Below are 19607 nucleotides of genomic sequence, written 5' to 3'. Positions count from 1 at the left end.
TTGCTTCCAAAGCCTTGCGACGTTGGCCATATTGTACAGCCTCGTGGACCCACTTTTTAGACGTGAGAAAGATGGCCCCCTTTTTCTTTGAGAACGTTTATCAAAGAGCCTTCAACAGATGAAGGTAAATACCTGTGTGAAAAAAGTCTAATCAGGAGTCTATATTTGTACATTTAGGGTATAATCGTCTCGCAAATACCGAGATATAAAAATATTGCTGTTAACCCCGTTACTATCTCTCAGTACACAACCTCCCAACCTTGTTCGCCCATGTAGCACCCAGAAATTGTTATACTTCCCAAAAAAAGCCCTATTTTACAGCTTTATTCATCCTTCAGAGACTTAGCTTCAGCTTTAGCCTTCATCCTCTCCTTCCATTCGCGTTTCAGTTCGAATCCAACCTCGACCGCAATAAGGACAATAATGATCCACTCCAACCATGTGCTATGGTTCTTACTCAGAGTTTCCCTCAAAACACTAACGATCTCATGGGCATAATCCATTTTGGCATTCAAGCTTTTGATGCGGACGCTGACATCGAGGGCCCGTCCCACCTGATCATAGTATCCCTCTAGCCCAAGTTCATGCTGACTATCCCAAAATAGATCCGGCAACGAGTCTGTGAGTTCCGAGTAATGGTTGAGCTGTGCACGGAGCTCTAAAAGAGCACCGGTCTTCTGTAAGATAAATTGTTGGTTGAATGGCAGGCGGCCACCGCGGGAGAGTATAGGTGGAATGGTTCGTGTCGAGTCAAGGTATTTGGTGAGTGAAGTTTCAAGAACTGCGAGCTTCGTAGACCGGGCTAGTCCTGAAGAGAACGCAATTTGTGCCAATGTAGTTGAGGTCTTGCCACTTGAGGCATTGTTCTCAAAAGCCTCCTTCTTGGTACCCAAGGTGATAACCTCTCCTTTGATGCTGCTCGCTACTTGACTGGGATCTTCTTGGTACTCCAGATCCTCCATTTCAATCTGCTCCAAGTGTGGGCTTATAGCCGCAGGTGCTAACGTTTGAGTTGCCAAATTAATGGCGAGATCGTCTGGCAAGGACCATGAAACTATCGTCCCAGACGGAAAGATGAATACATCCCCTCCATTAACAGCTTTGGTATGTACGACTTGGTCGTCCAAAAATCCCGTGCCCTGGGGATCAATCGGGTACCCTTGAGATCGAAGTATTCGAACAACGCTGTCCATTGCAAATTCTTCTGCGACGCATATGGCTGTGATATTTTTGAGGCCATGGCTGTCACCAGAAGATAGTTTCTGGCCCCGCGACCCATCGCCACTGGACCGCTCAGCTTCAACCGCAACTCGCCTTAACGAACGTTGTACTGCAGGAGATCGAGGGTTTTTTCGCTTCTGAGATTCTGCTGGATCACTCGTGGCAGCGCTATATTGTCGTATCTGTTGTGTCGATGCGCCACAGCCTCGGGTGAGCTGGCTAGGAAAGCGCGGTCGGAATTGACGAATTACATTTTGGGCGTTATTTATGAGGCTTGGTGCCCCTATTTGGGACAGCAGCTGCCGTCTAAAAATCCGTGAAGAAAAATTAAAGGGCATAACGGATTATAATGAAGGTGACATGTGTGAGTTGGTAAATTTGTAAAGTTCGATTCAGGAACCATCCCGCGATGCAAGGCTTCAGCCTTGTCTGGGGTTTGATTAGTCATCCATGCTGTAGCTATGTGCTGTGACGTCGACTGCTTCACCTGTCGTTTGAACAGCGACCTAAGCACCCGGGTGACTATTGCCTGGGAAAATGGCGAAAGATTCGGGGGAGCGCGGGGAAGCGCACGAAGCTATTCCACCTGACTCCCGGTCTCACAAACCAGACACTGCGGACGACGACGATGAGAACGAGACCGAAACCATCGGCAGTGACGAGGACGAGGACGAGGACGAGGATGAACCGAAGCTGAAGAATGCTCGAATGACTGGGTATATGACGCAGTTGTATAGAAATGGAGATGCTACAAGCTCTTTCCTAGTCGCGGGGGACAAAATGGTAAGCATATTGTAATGAACCGAGGCCTGGGCCAATGCTGATAAGTCATAGTATATTGGCACTCACAACGGAAATATTGTAAGTCGGATAATATAATGTATGTTTACTGTATACTAACAGGTTGTGAAGCACGTTCTAGCATTACCGTCGTTCCAGTCACTACGAGTCTACCATGCTCACTCCGCATCGATCTCCTCGATATCGATTTCCCCATTCCCGCCACCAACATCAGACCCGAGGTCAGAAGCAGTCAACAGGGCCGTATCTCAGGCCATCAATGAATCGCAAAAAGCGGCATCAGTTGCATCTGTGTCGTCAAGCCCGGCTGCACAAAGGGCTCCGCGCCAGCAAGTCATACCGAATATTCCATCGAACGCGATTTACATTGCTACGTCTTCTATAGATGGGAATGTCTGCATTGCATCACTTGTGGATATAAAAGATGTACAGCTACGAAATTTTGCGAGGCCAGTCCAAGCTGTTGCCCTGTCGCCCGACTACAAGAATGACCGAACATATATCTCAGGGGGTACCGCGGGGAACCTGGTCGTGACTGTTGGAGGGCGGTCCGGAACGAATGCCACATCCACCACCACTGGAACCGCGGCGGCCACAGCATCTGGCTGGCTCGGGACGATTGGGCTCGGAGGCAACTCAGGAAAGGACACTGCTCTTCATTCTGGCGAAGGCATCATAAGCACAGTCAAGTGGTCATTGTCAGGAAAATACGTTGTTTGGGTCAACGAGAAGGGTATAAAGATTATGCGGTCGAATATTGGCCTTGAAAGCGCAGATCTAGATTCGGCTTGGAAGCGCATTGCCCACGTTGATCGTCCCCAAGACTCTGGTTGGGAAGAGATGGCCGCGGTGTGGAAGGCCCGGGCGGAATGGATCGATGAAAGCTCTCTCGGAACCGATGATGACGGACTAATCACCACGGCGTTATCTCCTGTTGTTACCAAGCTCAGGCAGCAAACAGCAAAGAATATGGATCCGATCGAAAAACTTGTAGTTGGCTGGGGAAGCACTATTTGGATCATTCATGTTCACCCTGGTGGAGTCGGCGTTGGCAAGCATGCTGGAGAGCGTAGTGTTGGTCGTGCAGAGATCATTAAAATGTATGTTTTGAATCATATCCCAGCGCTGAGGGTTACTAATGTGAATAGTTTGAGAATGGATTGCATAATTTCTGGATTGTCGTTATATACCCCTACTTTACTTCTTGTACTTGCTTATATTAATCCCGAAGATGAGGATGCTGAGGAGGCACCAACTCAAAAGGGCCATAAATCCAAGCTATCAACCGCTTCTACTGGCAGCGAGCCACGAGGAGGCATACAACGCCGGCAAAACGCCGCCCCCCCCGAGCTGCGACTTATCGAACTGTCTACTTCTGAAGAAATCGACACTGATGGCTTGATTGTGAGCCGATTTGAGCGGCTGTCGGCTGCAGATTACCACCTTGGTGTTCTACCAGCAGCGAAGGGCCCGACAACAACACGGACATCGAGGACTACTCTTGAGACTTTGGCTGGCATGGGTAGCGGCATGTGGAATGCCACAATCAATGCAACAACACTGCTCAGCTCTGCACAAAGTACCCGTAGTGTTGGCAGTGGTGATTCTGCCAGCCAATCCGGATCTCTTAGCTCCAGAAACAAATCAATTCGCCCTCAACAACCAGCTCACCCGAACATTGCAGCCCCCGGTATTAAAATATTCATCCATAGTCCTTACGACTGCATTTTGGCTACCAAGCGAGATTTGTCAGACCACCTTTCGTGGTTGCTAGAATTGCACAAGTATGAAGACGCCTGGAACCTTCTTGACGATCATCCTGAGATCATATCTTCTTCGGCTGAGAGATTGGCTGAAATTGGCCCTGGAACCCCGGAAAGAAACGATGCCGGCGATTTCTACGATGACGCATCATCAGTTAAAGAAACAGCTGCTCGACTCATTGATTCGTCGGTCGAGAAGGAGAAGAGGCGAATTGGAGAATTGTGGATTCAACAGCTTATCACTGACGGCGACTGGATCATGGCCGGCCAAGTATGCGGCAAGGTTCTGGGCAGCCCTTCCAGATGGGAGCACTGGGTTTGGATCTTTGCAGGGGCGAATAAGTTCGGCGAGATTGCAAATTACATACCCACAACGCAATTGCAACCTCCCTTACCGTCTACAATCTACGAGGTCGTTCTCGGGCATTACATTGCAACAGATCGACTCCGACTCAAAGAATTACTTGATGTTTGGCCACCAGAGTTGTTCGGGATCAGAACCGTCACCACAGCGCTTGAGAATCAGCTAAAGTACCGCGAGGTCCGAGAAGATTCTGTCGAAGACGGGGAAATGGGACGGGATTGGCGCATAGTAAAGGAGTGTCTGGGAAAGCTGTATCTTGCCGATGGCAGACCCAAAGATGCTTTGAAGTGCTATATGCAATTACAAGATGCTGATACGGCCATGACACTTATCAAAGATTACCATCTGATTGATGCCGTTGCCGGGGATATTCCTGGTCTGGTCTTAATCCGCGTGTCAAAGGAGCAGATCAAATCCGCTTCGAGGAAGGAATTAGAAGAGGCAACTGCGGATGTCATCACTCTTCTCGTGGACGAAGCGCAGCGTGGACTGGTACGGCCAGAGTCTGTTATCACCCAGCTACAAGATAAGGATATGCCCTTATATCTATTCTTCTACATCAGAGCACTGTGGAATGGCGATAGTCAAGATGATAAATCCGCCGAAGTGCGAGAGAGGATGTTGGTTGAGAGCAGAGCTCATGTGGAACAGTTTGCCGATGTCGCCGTACAGGCCTTTGCATCGTATGATCGGGCCTTGTTAATGGAGTTTCTCAAGAGCTCTACATCTTATACTTTTGAGAAGGTTCGTACTCCCTCTCTTCTCCGATTTATTCAACGTTACTAACCATCTCCAGGCAACCCAAGTATGCGAGGAACGAGACTACATACCAGAACTTGTCTACCTCTACTCCAAGACTGGGCAAACGAAACGCGCCCTTTTCCTCATCATAGATCAGCTCGCAGATGTCTCGCAAGCAATTAACTTCGCAAAGGAGCAAGCTGATAAAGACCTGTGGGAAGATCTCCTCGACTACTCAATGGACAAGCCGCGCTTCATTCGTGGCCTCTTAGAAGAAGTTGGAACAGCAATCGACCCCATCACTCTTGTCCGCCGCATCCCTGAAGGTCTAGAAATCGACGGTCTCAGAGACGGCCTGAGTCGCATGATTAAAGAATACGAAATCCAGCACAGCATCAGCTCAGGCGTTGCCCGTGTCCTCCGTGGCGAAGTGGCTACTGTACAGAATACACTCCGTTCAGGACAACGAAAGGGTGTCAAGTTCGATGTTGTGGTTAAAGCCGAGGATCACATTGACGTGGCTCCCGTCGACGTAGCAGCACGCCCCGCGGATAACGGCGACAAGGATAATGACAACGTAACAGCCGTGCGCGCTCAGAAACCAATCCGTCCAGGCGGCCACTGCGTTGGCTGCGGTGAGCCATTCACGGAAGGCGAGCAGGAGACGCTAGTGGGATTCGCATGCGGGCATGTGTTCCATCTCAGTCATCTCCTCGAATACACACATCCTTCGCGGCCGTCAACGCCACCGTCGGTGGACTTGGATGAAGATGGCCAATTTGTACAGAATCATAGCGTTGGAGCCAAGGTTACGCATGCGAGGTTGTTGAGGGATAAGATATCGGGGGGTTGTCCTGTTGAGCATGCAAGTTGAGGGAGGCTTCGACGAGTCATGATGACGGATGATCGGGTTTCCGAAATGGAGATTGCGCATAGCGGGGCATTGATTTGCATTTGAAGAAGGCCTTTGGGATTTATAGGCAATTACATACAATTTAATAAAGATAAGATGGTTTGCCAGAATGTAAGCTCTCTCCACAATGGCTTTGGCTTGGCTTTGTGCGAGACACTGTTCGTTGTTTGTATAGTCACCGCCGCCGTCGTCGATGGAGATATTATAATAATGGAGCAGTGAAAAAGTGTTTGGTTCAGTCAGTCCGTGCTGTACATCCAGTACAAGAGTACAAGGGCCCTCACCCCACGCGACCCTTCGTACGACCACCCGACTCCCCCTCGGAGCTGAACGGGACACAATGCTTCGAATCCGACGATACAGGGTGTTTCTAGTCTTTGCGGCGATTGTCGTTTTTACGTTCTACAATATCTGGCAGACGCAACCGGAGGGGCAGGCGGCGACGAAGTCGTTCGGTACCTCGTCGTATGGCGACGCTGGGAAATCGTCGGAGCAGAATGGGGACCGGAATGGTGCGGAGGGAAGGGACCCTGTGAGGCCGGTGGTTGATATTCAGCGGATTGCATATTCAGCGGATGCGCTACCTGTTACTGCGGTTCAGCCAACTTCAGCGAAGCCATTGCTGGCGGAGAATACGCAGGTCGTTGCGAGTGGCGTGCCAATCGTCGACCTTGAACCAACCTCGACGAAGGCGCCGCTGGCACAGAATACTCCGGTCATTGCAAATGGCGACCCCGTTATCGAACCAGAACCAAGCACCAGCGAAGCATTGGCGGCTATACAGACAGCACCCCCGACGCCAATAACGCCCCCAACCCCCGCCGCTATCACCTACGACGACACAGACGACGAGGACGGACAAAAGAAAACCATACACTGGCAGAAGCCCACAGAGCACTACCCCATCGCCCCAGAAGACCTGATCCATCTCCCCACCGGCACGCCCAAGAAGATGCCACGGATCCAGTTCGACTTCCCCGCCGAGTCCGCAGAGGCGAGATCCCTGCGCGAGGAGCGGAGAGATCTGGTCCGCGACGAGTTTCTGCACGCGTGGCAGGGTTATAAGAAACATGCGTGGGGACACGATGAGGTTGGGCCTGTGAATGGGGGGTTTCGTGACCCGTTTTGCGGGTGGGCGGCGACGATAGTCGATTCGTTGGATACGCTCTGGATCATGGGGTTGAAGGACGAGTTTGAGGAGGCGCTTGAGACGGTTGAGAAGATTGATTTCACGACGTCGACTAAGACGTCTATTCCCGTGTTCGAGACGACTATTCGATACCTGGGGGGGTTGTTAGCGGCGTATGATATTAGTGATGCGAAGTACCCCGTGCTTCTGACGAAGGCTACGGAGCTGGGAGAGATCTTAATGAGTACCTTCGATACGCCAAACAGAATGCCAGTGCTATATTATGCGTGGCAGCCACACAGTGCTTCGGAACGCCACCGAGCGGCTGGGAATTCCAATTTCGCGGAACTGGGATCCTTGACACTGGAATTCACGCGTCTGGCGCAGCTCACAGGGGAGCACAAATACTACGATGCCGTCGCGCGCATCACAAACGCACTCGTTGAGTGGCAAGAGCGCGGGACGGAGATCAAGGGCATCTTCCCCGACAGCGTCGATGCCTCCGGCTGCAACGCGACTTTCGTACCACCGGCGGAAACGCCCGCTGCTATCCCATCCCAAAACGCAACAGAGAAACTAGTCCCCAGACGCACCTTCACCGAAGACGAACTCTGCCGCCCCCAAGGCCTCATGCCGGGCCCAGCACGGCAAAGCTTCTCCATGTGCGGCGGCCAAGACTCGACTTACGAGTACTTCTCGAAAATGCACCTCCTCCTCGGCGGACTCGACAGCACCTATCGCACGCTGTACACCAGCACCATGGACGCGATTCGCACGCACCTCCTCTACCGCCCCTTAATCCCGGGGGGCCGCAATGTGCTCTTCTCGGGGAAAGTGCAGATTAACCCCTACCTCCCCGACGGCCGGAACCACGAGATGATCTACGAGGTCACGCACCTGACGTGCTTCATCGGGGGAATGGTGGGGATGGGCGCTAAGCTTTTCGGGATTGACAATGATCTGTCCATCGCGGAACGCCTGGCTGATGGGTGCGTGTGGGCGTATGAGGCGACGAAGAGCGGGGTTATGCCGGAGGATGCTAGGGCGGTGCCGTGCGAGAATCCGTTGGAGTGTGAGTGGGATGAGGAGAGGTATTATAAGTACCTTGATCCCCGCTGGTCGCTAAGGGAGGGGGAGATTGAGGAGTATGAGAAGGAGAAGGAGAGGATGGAGAGGGTGAGGGTGGAGATGGCAGAGAAGAAGGTGAAGGAGGAGAAGGAGGAGAAGGCGAGGCTGGAGGCAGAGGCGAAGGAGAAACCCCTTATGGCGGAAGGGGATGGGGATGCGGTTGTCCCCCGCGCCAATGAGACGACGACCAGCTATAGTCTCGGTGGCAGCGCACCACCAGCTGCGAATATCAATCGCAAGCGCGCTATATCGAGCAACAGCACCACCACTCACACATCCGACGGCGCACTCCCGGAAATCCCATACGTCGCCCCCTCGAAAACAGCCACCGAAGGCGTCCCGGTGAACCCCCATGAGCGTAGCCTACCGAAGGGGCGCGAGGATCCGAATAGACCGCTCAGTCATGAGGAGTTTATTTCTGATCTGTTGGAGTGGAATAATTTGCCACTCGGGTTTGCGAAGGTGGAGAGTGATCAGTATATCCTTCGGTACGTCCCCCCTCTTCTTCTCCCACCCCCCCCCTTCCGCTTCCGTTAGTTAGCTGGTACATTAGTTTGGGGTTGGGTAGCAGTGCTAACGAGAGAAAAAATCAGCCCCGAAGCAATAGAATCCGTCTTCTACCTCCACCGCATCACCGGCTCCCCCGCCTGGCCCACCAAGGGCTGGGGCATGTTCGAATCCATCATCAACAGCACGCGCACCTCCATCGGGCACAGCGCCTTCAGCGGCGTGAATCGCGAGAGGGGGAAAGGGTATAAGCAGGATTCTATGGAGAGTTTTTGGTTGGCGGAGACGCTGAAGTATTTTTTCTTGTTGTATAGTGAGCCGGGGGTGGTGAGTTTGGATGAGTGGGTGCTGAATACTGAGGCGCATGTTTTTAGGCGGCCGGGGTAGGTTGAGTTGAGAACCCCGCGGGGTTGGGTTGTAAATATTGGAGGGGAGAGAGGGGGTTCGTGTTTATATCATTTTATTCGGAACCATGCATGATGAGGGGGGGGCTTTAATATATCTTTTACTAAAAGGAAGGAAGGGAAGGGAAGGTAAAAAACAGATCTAGTTCCTTAATAACGTACGCGATAAGTAAGCTGCTCACGCAAGTAAGCTGCGCACCCCCTCATCAATTCTAACGCGTTTAACCTCCTTCTAATCAACATGTCTCAACCAATAGACCTAAAACTCACAGCTACTAAGGAAACAACGCTTGTTCAATGGATATTATCTATGGACGAACGAGGCCTACTCCTTAGATCTACTTCTATACGGCAAATAGCGAATCTACTCCTCTAAAAACGGCCGCATACGAATCAAGATAATACACTTACGGTTGGCACAAAATGGGTTCAAAACTTCATACGACGGCACGACCCTCTCCATTCGAAATACACCCGTAAATACGACTACTAGCGGGCAAAACGCGAAGATCCTACGGTTATTCCCAAGTACAAACCACACTAGCTACCCCAGCGGGTGTTGGGGGTATACTGGGTATCTCTTTATGATAATAGATAGGTAGGCGATCTGTGATGCTGTTTTGGAATCAGAGGTAGACTCGAATGGTTTTTTTGAAATTAGTGATTCCATGTTGAATTACCAAGTCTCGTCTCTACAATATGGGCGATTTACATCTCCGCCCGTCCTCCCCCTGCTAGAGCTCAAGCCCGCCCCCCCACCATCCCAACGTCAACTGCAGGAATAAAGTTCGTTTCTGTGCCGCTTTATCCATATCTTTCCCTATAAACTAGAGAGAGCCACCATAGAGATTTCCACCCAGCGCACCCAACTGCGGGCAAAAGAGCTTGGTTGTCTGTGCCGTTTGTCCATTTTTCTGTCGGAAATACAATTTTTATACACGCTTGGAATGCTGGGAGGGTTGCACACTGCAGTAGCAGCTCCAAGCACCGCGTTTGATAAGACAATCTGGACCGAGACTTTGGTAGAGAGTCATTACCTCGGTATATGCTGAGTGATCACACCGATTTATGACAGCTTATTATAGTAAACTAATCAAGTTCATTAAAAGCTGTTAATTCATGGTCATATCCTCCCCTTCCTTCCTTACGGCCCCCTCCTCCTCCTTTCGCTTCATTTAACCAGAAAACAACTAATTAGCAACGACTATAACAAACAACCGAGCCGAGCCGTTCGCAGAAGAGAGACTACTAAAGGGTATATCTAAAACCAACCTGCCCCTCAATAATCTTCCCCCCCGCCTCAGCCCTCTTATTCGCCCTCCAGAACTTCAGCGTCAACATCAGGGTGATGAGGATGATAAGCCCATTCGCAATCATACACGTCATGATCCCGGGGGTGTACTTCGGCTTATCCGCCTCCCTAAACACCGTGGATCCGATAATCCCTCCAATACCGCCGAATCCAACAAGCGTAGCAGAGCACAAGGCGCGCTTCCACTGCCCGCGGATGTTGTTGGCCTGATACGTCATGATGGCGGGGACATTGGCGTTGGCGCCGATGGTGGCGAGGAAGACGCCGAAGTATCGGGCGCCGTTGTTGGTGCTGAACCCCAGGATCGGGAGGCCGATGAGGCAGAAACACGCGTTGATGATGACGCAGCCGCAGCGGTTGCGGAACTTATCCGCGAAGATGGCTTGGATGTGCATGGACACGCCGGCCACGGCATACGGCGGCGCAACAAGGCACTGCGCCTGCGCGACAGAGAAGCCCATGCCGTACACGAGGATGACGGGGAGGAAGTAGGCGATAGCGTATGAGGTGATGGTGCACAGGCCGAAGAGGGAGGCGAAGCCCCAGACCTTGAGGTCGCCGGCGTGGCGGAGGTATTGGCCGAGGTTGAATGCGGGGGCGGCGGAGTCGGCGCGGTCTTGCTCGATGCGCGCAATGATGAAGTCGACTTCGGCGTCTTTGAGGAAGCCGCGCGCGCCTTTGGCTTGGTCGGGGAAGTCGACGAGGAGGACGTAGCCGACGGCGCCAAGGACGCAGGTGAGGACACCTTCCATCTGGGGGGGGGTTAGTTGGAGGTGTGGTGGAGATTGGGGGGGTTGCGACTTACGATGAAGATCCAACGCCATCCTGCGAGTCCGGCTAGGCCGTTCATTTGCATCAGGCCGTATGCGAGGATACCGGAGAAAGCAGATGCGCCGGAACCGATCAGGTAGAAGCCCGAGTAGCGCTTCTGGAGCTCGAAGCGGGAGTACCATGTCGACATCAGGTATACGCAACCCGGGAAGAAACCTGCCTCGAGGACACCGAGGATGACGCGCAGTCCGACCATCTCAGTCCAGTTCTTGACGAATCCGAAGGCCTGCCTTGTGTGTTAGTTTGTGGGTCGGGTGGTGCCAATTGGCGGGATGCTAGAGCTTACAATCATGATGCCGCCCCAGATGATTGTGATGGCAGCGAGGAAGATGCGGGGGCCAATCTTTCGCATGATGACCGTTGCTGGCGGCTGGCAGATAACGTATGGGATGAAGAAGATGAGGGTGATGACACTGTATCTGTCGACGCCAGTGGCTTTGAATTTGAGGTCGACGCTCATTCTAAGACAGCAGGTTAGCATTGGCGCATGCATCGCAAAAGCGCAGCAGGTCGATTGGACGTGGACTCACCCAGCAATGTTGGCGGCGCTCAAGTTGGTTCGGTCCATCAAACTGATGCAGTACATGGCGCCGAGGGTGAGCACGAGGCGGCGATCAACGCGGTGTATGATTCTTCTCTGCTCTTTGTAGGTGAAGCAGCTGATGCGCGGGTCCTCATAGCCTGGAGAGGTGGCGACGATGGGCTTGTCGTGGATGCTCGTCTTCTCCATATCGGAGCCGGCCGTTCCATCATGGCTGTCGGCGACATCTGGGGCGGCGACCTCAGCACCGCCGGCGTTCTTTTCGCGGGAGAAGAGCCCCATGGTTGGCAGGTCGCAGTGTCAACTATATCGGGTGTGTGAGGTGAGAGGGTGCCAAGGCAGACAGAGAGATAAGAAGTTGGAAAGATGTCAGACTTTTGACAAGTGGAATGAGATAGAAGGGGATTGAGATAAAGATTGGAAAGGAGAAATACGACTGCAGATCACCCTTTACTTATGAAGGTACGGCGCATGGGAGAGGAGAGGAGAAGGAGGGGGACGTACATGTACTGGGGGCTCCACGTATGACACGGAAGGGAACTGAGGGAAACTGGGGGAGGGGACTGGAGAAAGCTGTAGAAGCTGGAGAAAGTGGATTGGGAGGGAGCTTGGCGCCCAGAGGAGACGGCATGGGCGACGATCCCAACTGTTACCAGAATAGATGATTGTATGCGAATGAGGGTGCTTGAGAGCTTGGAAGCTTGAGAGCTTGGAAGCTTGGGAGCTTGGAAGCTTGGAAGCTTAGTAGCAGTGGATGACAATAAAATGCGACAACAAGGTGGAGAGTAGGTATGTGGAAAGTGGAAAAAGCATGTGGAGAGTGAGTGCCGCCGTAAGTCTGTACTCTTCTGATGGTCGATGGTCGCGGCAGGAGGTGGCGACGTCGAGGCGTGGAGGCGGGAGACGGGTGTGGAGACGGTGTGGAGGCGGCATTGTGGCCAATATAGCACGAAAATGAGGGGGTCACGGTCCTTAGTCCCTTAGTCCACACCCCTGGCATCGTCGTCGTCCATGTCGTCGTTTTGCTCTTTCCAAGTGGAGTAGAGGGCGAATCGCACCAGTCCTCTAGCCCCTTTCCGTGAGTTTATACACGGCAGAGAGTTGTGAGTAAGGGGTGGTGGATATTGATAACCGGAGTGGGCTGAAACTTGTCAGCTCCTTGCAATGTCTTGGTTACATGTCTCTCTTTCATCTTAACCTCGCGGCATCTAGAGCGTGTCTGTCTGGTGTCTCGATACAAACATCCGCCTTGCAAGATAACCAGTCGGAATCCCTGCCCCTTAGATCCTTCGATGGACAATATAAGGCGTATAGATGAGCACAACAGTACGTAACAACACACATCACCTGCATGGACCTTCGGACGGGGCCAAGAATGGCAGACTGGCGACTGGCAACTGACTGGACTGGACTGGGTGTAGAATGAATGTGCTCATCATACTGCAACGAGCGAGCATAGGTCATCACCCACTCGAGCAACAGCCAAGAGTGAATAGCGCCAGCGTTAGTAGGGACTATCATCTTGGAGAGTCTTGGAAGAGGTCGGCGGGTGTCTTGGCCTGCAAATAACAAGTACTACAGTTCATACTATGGCATAATAACAAGTACTATAGTTCATACTATGGCATAATAACTGCACAACTCCTAGCAAGTAATATAGTGGTAAACGTAAACTTCAGTGCGGGGAAAAGCAAAACGTGGACCAGACAGACCTCAATCTTCCAGTCTCGTCCAGTGAGATTCCAGTGAGATCCAAAAAAAGACGAACCTCGGTGACACCTCGGCTCCCTCAGTAGGCTTGGCTCTATCTCTCCGTCAAATGAGGGGTTCGCTCAAGCCTCCTTCGAGAAGCATCGAAGGGAAGAGGGGTTCCAAGCTATACCACGAGTCTTTGCCAGCGAGCTATTTCCTACCCCCCGTTTCGAGATGACGATACCGCTCACCACCTCCTCGATTCTGCCTCGGGACAAGCTCTCCCCAACATCTGCCGAGCACGCTGCACTGCACGACGTAAAGCCACGTTCCCATCCCCCAGGGTCCTCTAGTGCAGATGATCTACCAGATGATCTACTATCCTGTAGCTGCCCGTCTGGTTTCGGGCACACCGATGGAGGCGGCTGGGTGGGTGGTTTATGCGGGGTGCTGGGTGTGATGTGAGAGGGCCCGATGCCTCGGGGTGGGGTTGGGAGGCTGAAGGGAGGGGTAGTCGTGTTGTCTGGGATGGAGATTGAGGGGTAACGGGACGGTGATGATCGGAGGGGTAACGGGGTGATGATCGGAGGGGTAACGGGGTGATGATCGGAGGGGGGTAACGGGACGGTGATGATGATGGAGTGGGTTTGGGAAGTGGGAATACCCTCGGACAACAGATTGAGTTTGGGAAGTGGGAATACCCTCAGCCAACAGATTGAGTTGGGTTAGGACCCAAGAACACCCCTCCGGTATTGAACAGCTTGGCGTACAACATGGGAAGTTGCAGGATGGAATGGTCAACTTGGCGATAACCAGGCCGTGGATATGGGATGGAGCTGTGGATAACTACGGGTTACAGAGTATCGACCAGCTACGTGGCCATACCGGCTACCCCGCCAAAACTAGGACTAGACCACCAAACCACCACTGCTAAAAATCGAAAATAGTTCTACCATTACCATGCTAATCCATCTATATCGCCATCATATAGCTCTTCTCCGCTCTCTCCATCTATTTCCTCAATTGTAGGTTGTGGTGTTCTTTTAGGCCTCTATGAAGCTGTTGCTAATTGCTAAGCTAGATTGAATCTAAAGAGAGAAGAAGAAGAATGTTGGGTTGGATGGTGGTGGTGGTGGTTGGGTTTTGGTGAGGCGGCTTAGTCCTGGATTTTGGTGGGGTCGGCAACATGGCCGGTATGGCCACGACCTTCGTTATAGGATAGATCGACGACGATGCTCCTCCCATCTAGCTCTTCCCCGCCCCCTACTTATCCCCCCCACCCACCCTCCTCTCCACCACCTCCCCCCTCCCCACCCTCACTACATCCCCCACACTCGTCTTCGCAATCGCCTCCAGCGCCTCCTTACTCAAGAACGCCTGATGTCCACTAATAACCACATTATAAAAGCTCATCAACCTCGTGAGATCATCGTCTTGGATGACTCCCCCGCTCCCGTCTTTGAAGAAATACTCCTTTTCGCCCTCGTAGACGTCGAGGCCGAGGGCGCCGATGTGGCCGGTCTTGAGGGAGCGGATGAGGGATTTGGTGTCGATGAGACCGCCGCGGGAGGTGTTGATTATGACGACGCCGCGCTTGGTTAGGGCGAGGGTTTCTTTGTTCAACAGGTGATGTGACGACGGCGTGCGCGGGCAGTGGAGGGTGAGGATGTCTGCTTCTTTCAAAACCTCATCACGGGATTTATAGGTAATCCCATACTCCTGTGCCTTCTCCTCGTTAGGGTAGAGGTCATACGCAATAACATTGCATCCAAACCCCCTACTCAGAATCTTCCCAACCAACAACCCGATCTGCCCCGTCCCAATAATCCCAACAGTCTTACCGTGGAGATTGAACCCCACCAGCCCGGAGAGGGAGAAATTCCCCTCGCGCGTGCGGTTGAATGATTTGTGGTATTTGCGCACCAAGGTGAGGAGAAGCCCGATGGTGAATTCGGCGACGGCGTGGGGGGAGTAGGAGGGGACGTTGAGGGTAGTTATGGAGAGGGTGCGGGCGGTGGGGAGGTCGACGTTGTCTGTGCCTGCGCACTGGGGGGGGGGGGTGTTAGGATGATAACTTGTTGACGCCGACATCTAACATCTGACATCCGCCATCTGACGTCGGACGGATGTCTGGTGAAAAGAAATTGGGGGGGCTTACGCGCAGTGCAAGAATCTCAACCCCCAACTCCGCCAAAGCTTTCAAAACCTACAGACAGATCACAATTAATATCTCGCCCCCCCCCCCCAAGACAGCGCGTGAGAGAGAGAGAGAGAGAGCCAACCTCTGCATCAGCAGTATCATTCACGAACAGTGAAACGGCTTTATGCCCCTTCGCCAACGCGGCGGTTTTGATGGTCAGCGAGGGCTGGAGATATGTTATCTCCAGTGGAGAGCCGAGGCTTGCATTGACTTTGTTGAATGCTTCCTCGTCATACTGGTGGGGGGTGCGTTAGCGATGGGAACCCTCACATACATACAGTCTTGGTTGTGAGAATAGAATGGGAATGGAGGCTCACGTGTTTAGTGCTGAAGAAGGCGACTTTCATGATTGTGGATTTGGGGTCTGGTCTGATAATTGGAACTGCAATTGTAATTGAGATGGAGTTGGGTTAGAGAGGGCCCTCTTGAGTTTTGTCGTATGAGGGGACGGGTAAATGACGCAGTAGTAGTTGTGGTAAGCTGCCAAGAATGAGGTAATCGTCGGTGCGAACACCGACGATTAAGTGTCTCGCAACCATCAAGGTTGAGGTTAGACACGTGATGAGTGATGTATGTGATTGATGGGGGCGGAAAGGTTTCTGCTATTAATGTTATCATGTTCTTCGTAGTTTGCTCTTCATATGACTTTTTCAATTTTGTCTGTATGGGAGGTAAGTGAGCCGGCGCTTGTCCGCTGCGTAGCACAACCAGATATCAAGTCCCCAACATCCACGGAACCACGACTGTCTTGAAAGGGGTATATATTTCTCTTCATGGTGGTATCTATTCTATTGCTCATTTCGTCCCACAGCAGCAGCGCTGCCCCAAATTCAAGGCTGGACAAGAAAAGGATACATGCCCAAGCAGGTTACAGAATGATAAATGATGGTGAATATGGACATCTAGAAATTCTCCTTACCCCACACGTATGACCAATCCGGGTCGGAATACTCATTACACTTGACATGCAGCGAGGAGCCCAGGCTCTTTGGGCCGCAGAAGAAGACGCCGCTATGTTTATGTTAGTACAAGGATCTTAGGATAGGGTAATTAATGTAAGGGATAATGTGGACATACCTCGCGCCAGGACTGTGAATCTTCCTAATACTCCGAAACACGGCCCCCCAATTCGGCCTCCCAAAATTCGTCGGCGCCCTCAACCCTGTAATAGCATCACGATCCGCATTCGCATCATTGATCATGATATTCGTCGCATCATCCGCCTGAATCTTCGCGGTAAGATACGTATGGATCTCAATATAATTATCCATATCCTGTGCCTCAATCGCGAGCAACAAGCTCCTAAACCACTCGAAACTCCCAACATCCCTACACACCCAGAAGAAGTAGACTTTCCGCAACCGCGTCTTCTTCTGCGGGTAGTTCATGCGGTACCAGATGCTCTTGAGGATTGACGCGAAGGGTGTGACGCCGATGCCGGCGCCGACCAGGACGGCGGTCTCGTATTTGAAGACGTCTTCCGAAGCGCTGCCGAAGGGGCCGTCGATGTAGACGCGGGGTAGGACGCGGCGGAGGGCGGGGTCCACGGAGATTGCGTCGGGGCTGCTTTTGTTGACGCCTACGACTTGGGAGGCGTCTTTTTTGGCGCCGCCGCCGCGGGGTCGGTCGACTTCGCAGCCGAGGGCTTTGCCGACGGCTTTGGTGAAGTCGCCGACCATGCGGATGTGGATGGAGATGTAATCCTCTTCAGGTGCGCTGGTAAGGGTGAAGGGGTGGTACTGCCATAGGCTCACCTCGGGGCAGCAGAAGAAGATGTATTGTCCTGCCCTGGTCTTGGTATGTTCCTTCTTGATCTGAATCTCGCAGACGTTGCTAGGGTGCTGGACGACCTTGGAGATGTACGTCTTGTGTTTCCCACGAATCTCGCGAGCAATTCGTTCCGCAAGATAGATGTATCCGCCGTACATCCAGTATTGCCAGAAGACGCCGATGGCAGAGGAGCCGATGGCCACGCAGAATGGCGCGAAGTCGGGTTTGATCATGCAGAACGCGCCGTGGATAGACCAGAAGAGGAAGAAGACGACGAAGAGATGATGCGTGTACCAGAAACGCTCAAAATTCGCCCTCCGATACTTCTCTATCGACGTGATGGCCATAGCCATGAGGGCGGTCAACATGACATATCCGGACCAACCTGGACCTGTCGCGAAGTTCGCCAATAGGAACCCAACGAATCCGAGGTTGTTCTTTGCTGCTATCTGAGCGAAGTTGTTCCAATGTGCTATTGTATGCACCCATGAAAAGAAGACAATCGACCACGCCGTCATCTTGTGGAAGGTAATATTCTTGTCGAATTGGATAATGCCATTTAGTGGCGTTTTGCGTGCCAGTGATATAAGTGTTCTGCAGACGGGGAACAGGATCACTGCAATGTCGAAATGCAGGACTAGAGCTGCTGCTCTGGCAATTGGGTATGTGAATCCAAACGTATCTCTCCCATTTTGTAAACTGTCCTTCAATTGGTAATTCATGAAACCGAAGGCGAAGACCATTGCGTGGATGGCTGCAAAGACGAAGACGAAACTATCATGATATTAGCAGTTTGTCCGAAGGCTATAGGGCACACACATACAATCGCCTGTATCCTTCGTTGACCATCCACTTGTTATATTGCTCTTTCCAGTTGTATTGCCTCTTCGCCTCCGCATTTATCTCTCCAGACATTAACATCCTCGTCAATGGTGGCCATCGTGATTTCTCGGACGGCCTATCCTCCTCCAAAGCATAAGGGTTTCTAGACATCGCTTCCTGTGTTGGAGCCTTCGCTCGATATGCCCCTAAATTATCTGGTCGCCTGTATCCCTCTCTTCTTAATCGAAATTCGAGTGCCAGATGCGGTATTAGAGTTTATAGTATATACAAAATGTCGTCAGAGCCAGCTGAGAGATTGGTTTAGGTTGTCAAAGTAGGGGCCAGCCTATGAAGAAATGAACGACGAAGCCTGCTTAGGCGCCACTGTATATAATGATTACAGGCAAGGCCAAAGAGGAGAAAAAGAGGCACGCAAACAGTGAACTGAACGAGCAAGGAAAGAATGTGACACTTTATGCGCCCGCAACATGAAAAAGGACCTACCTCTAAGAAGGACTAGTACGGGAAGTAGTAATCCACAGCCCTTCTCGTCTCAAGATTAGGGAGTCGGCACCGGCACCGGCGCCACTGCCGACTCCCATGGTCGAAACATCAGTGCCTCGCTCCCATGGCCCAGATGGCCGCTTCAGGGTCACATCCCAGTGGGGCCTGAGAAGCTGGGAGCTCAGCGGGGCATCTGCAACAAGCCGCTGGCACATTGACAGGCTGAGAGGCCCACTATCGCGAGCTCTCAGTCGCGGCGGTGCCACGGGCTTGAGCGTTCTCTCACTCGTATCAGCTTATTTTTCGTCGGCGATGCGAATTCCCAAGCACTTGGCTACGTCTGTGCAACAATTCGCCGAAGCTCATGTGTAGCGCGGGCAGCTTTCAATTGGCCCGTTTGGGGTCAAGGGAGGATTGCATGGCGGCGGCTGGGGGTTTTGTTTGAGGTGCGGTTTCGTGACATGGGTGTGACACGATCTTGATACAGACAACGCCTAGATCGCCGACATCCACACAAAGCCGGGTCTTGTTATCCTTGCCAACTGGTGAGCCGCTGAAGACCCTAAAACACCGACAGGAATCCAGACTGTTAACGTCTTTCGCAACCCTATCTGCAACCCTATCTGCAACACTTGTTGGTGTTAGTAGTTCATCCGGTTTGTTGCCTCTCTGTGTGGCCGGGACAATCGTCAGCGTCTTCGGAGAAGCCTTGGGGTTTTCCGGAGGGTACGGCCCCACAGGTTACGACCTAGACCGGCAGATAAAGGAGAGTCGACGGAGTCTACAATAGGAGAGGTGCTGTTGATGGTGCCGGAGCTCCACCAGCTCGCCCATGGTTAATCCCATATGAGGAGTGGATCGCAGACGGTTTAAACGAGAGTAGTCCACCGCTATTGCAGGGCGTAGAGGTAGGTTTAGGTTGAGATTGACTATTTGCTTCATTATTTTATCTGCGGCTCAAACT

At 52.2% G+C, this 19607-nt stretch overlaps 6 protein-coding genes across 6 annotated transcripts; 2 read left to right on the top strand and 4 right to left on the bottom strand.

The window, feature by feature from the left end:
• Positions 1 to 37: 37 nt before the first annotated feature.
• On the bottom strand, positions 38 to 1588 carry VC83_04721 (uncharacterized protein). The gene has a single exon (XM_024468349.1). It carries the CDS (start codon positions 1557 to 1559, stop codon positions 324 to 326), a length of 1236 nt encoding a protein of 411 aa, XP_024322749.1. The 5' UTR covers positions 1560 to 1588; the 3' UTR covers positions 38 to 323.
• Positions 1589 to 1758: 170 nt separating this feature from the next.
• On the top strand, positions 1759 to 5764 carry VPS41 (vacuolar protein sorting-associated protein 41; the record flags this gene model as incomplete). The annotated part of the gene is made up of 5 exons (XM_024468348.1): positions 1759 to 2004; positions 2056 to 2082; positions 2134 to 3122; positions 3171 to 4893; positions 4946 to 5764. 5 exons carry the CDS (start codon positions 1759 to 1761, stop codon positions 5762 to 5764), a joined length of 3804 nt encoding a protein of 1267 aa, XP_024322562.1.
• A 379-nt stretch (positions 5765 to 6143) lies between these two features.
• Positions 6144 to 8954, top strand: VC83_04719 (uncharacterized protein; the record flags this gene model as incomplete). The annotated part of the gene is made up of 2 exons (XM_024468347.1): positions 6144 to 8548; positions 8654 to 8954. The coding sequence occupies 2 exons, from the start codon at positions 6144 to 6146 to the stop codon at positions 8952 to 8954; spliced, it is 2706 nt and encodes a 901-aa protein (XP_024322631.1).
• A 1265-nt stretch (positions 8955 to 10219) lies between these two features.
• On the bottom strand, positions 10220 to 11937 carry VC83_04718 (uncharacterized protein; the record flags this gene model as incomplete). The annotated part of the gene is made up of 4 exons (XM_024468346.1): positions 10220 to 11035; positions 11089 to 11340; positions 11401 to 11575; positions 11645 to 11937. The coding sequence occupies 4 exons, from the start codon at positions 11935 to 11937 to the stop codon at positions 10220 to 10222; spliced, it is 1536 nt and encodes a 511-aa protein (XP_024322632.1).
• Positions 11938 to 14610: 2673 nt separating this feature from the next.
• VC83_04717 (uncharacterized protein) lies at positions 14611 to 16175 on the bottom strand (the record flags this gene model as incomplete). Its single annotated transcript, XM_024468345.1, has 2 exons — positions 15865 to 16175; positions 14611 to 15782 (listed from the first exon to the last, which is right to left on the bottom strand). The coding sequence occupies exon 2, from the start codon at positions 15436 to 15438 to the stop codon at positions 14611 to 14613; it is 828 nt and encodes a 275-aa protein (XP_024322865.1). The 5' UTR covers positions 15439 to 15782; positions 15865 to 16175.
• Positions 16176 to 16238: 63 nt separating this feature from the next.
• VC83_04716 (uncharacterized protein) lies at positions 16239 to 18642 on the bottom strand. Its single transcript, XM_024468344.1, has 3 exons — positions 18141 to 18642; positions 16625 to 18091; positions 16239 to 16558 (listed from the first exon to the last, which is right to left on the bottom strand). The coding sequence occupies exons 1-3, from the start codon at positions 18308 to 18310 to the stop codon at positions 16450 to 16452; spliced, it is 1746 nt and encodes a 581-aa protein (XP_024322866.1). The 5' UTR covers positions 18311 to 18642; the 3' UTR covers positions 16239 to 16449.
• Positions 18643 to 19607: the final 965 nt, after the last annotated feature.

The sequence above is a fragment of the Pseudogymnoascus destructans genome (genome assembly GCF_001641265.1).
Source record: "Pseudogymnoascus destructans isolate 20631-21 unplaced genomic scaffold scaffold_15, whole genome shotgun sequence".
Taxonomy (NCBI): domain Eukaryota; kingdom Fungi; phylum Ascomycota; class Leotiomycetes; order Thelebolales; family Thelebolaceae; genus Pseudogymnoascus; species Pseudogymnoascus destructans.
Note: the sequence above shows the minus strand (reverse complement) of the source record. Positions and strands in the feature narration are given on the sequence as shown.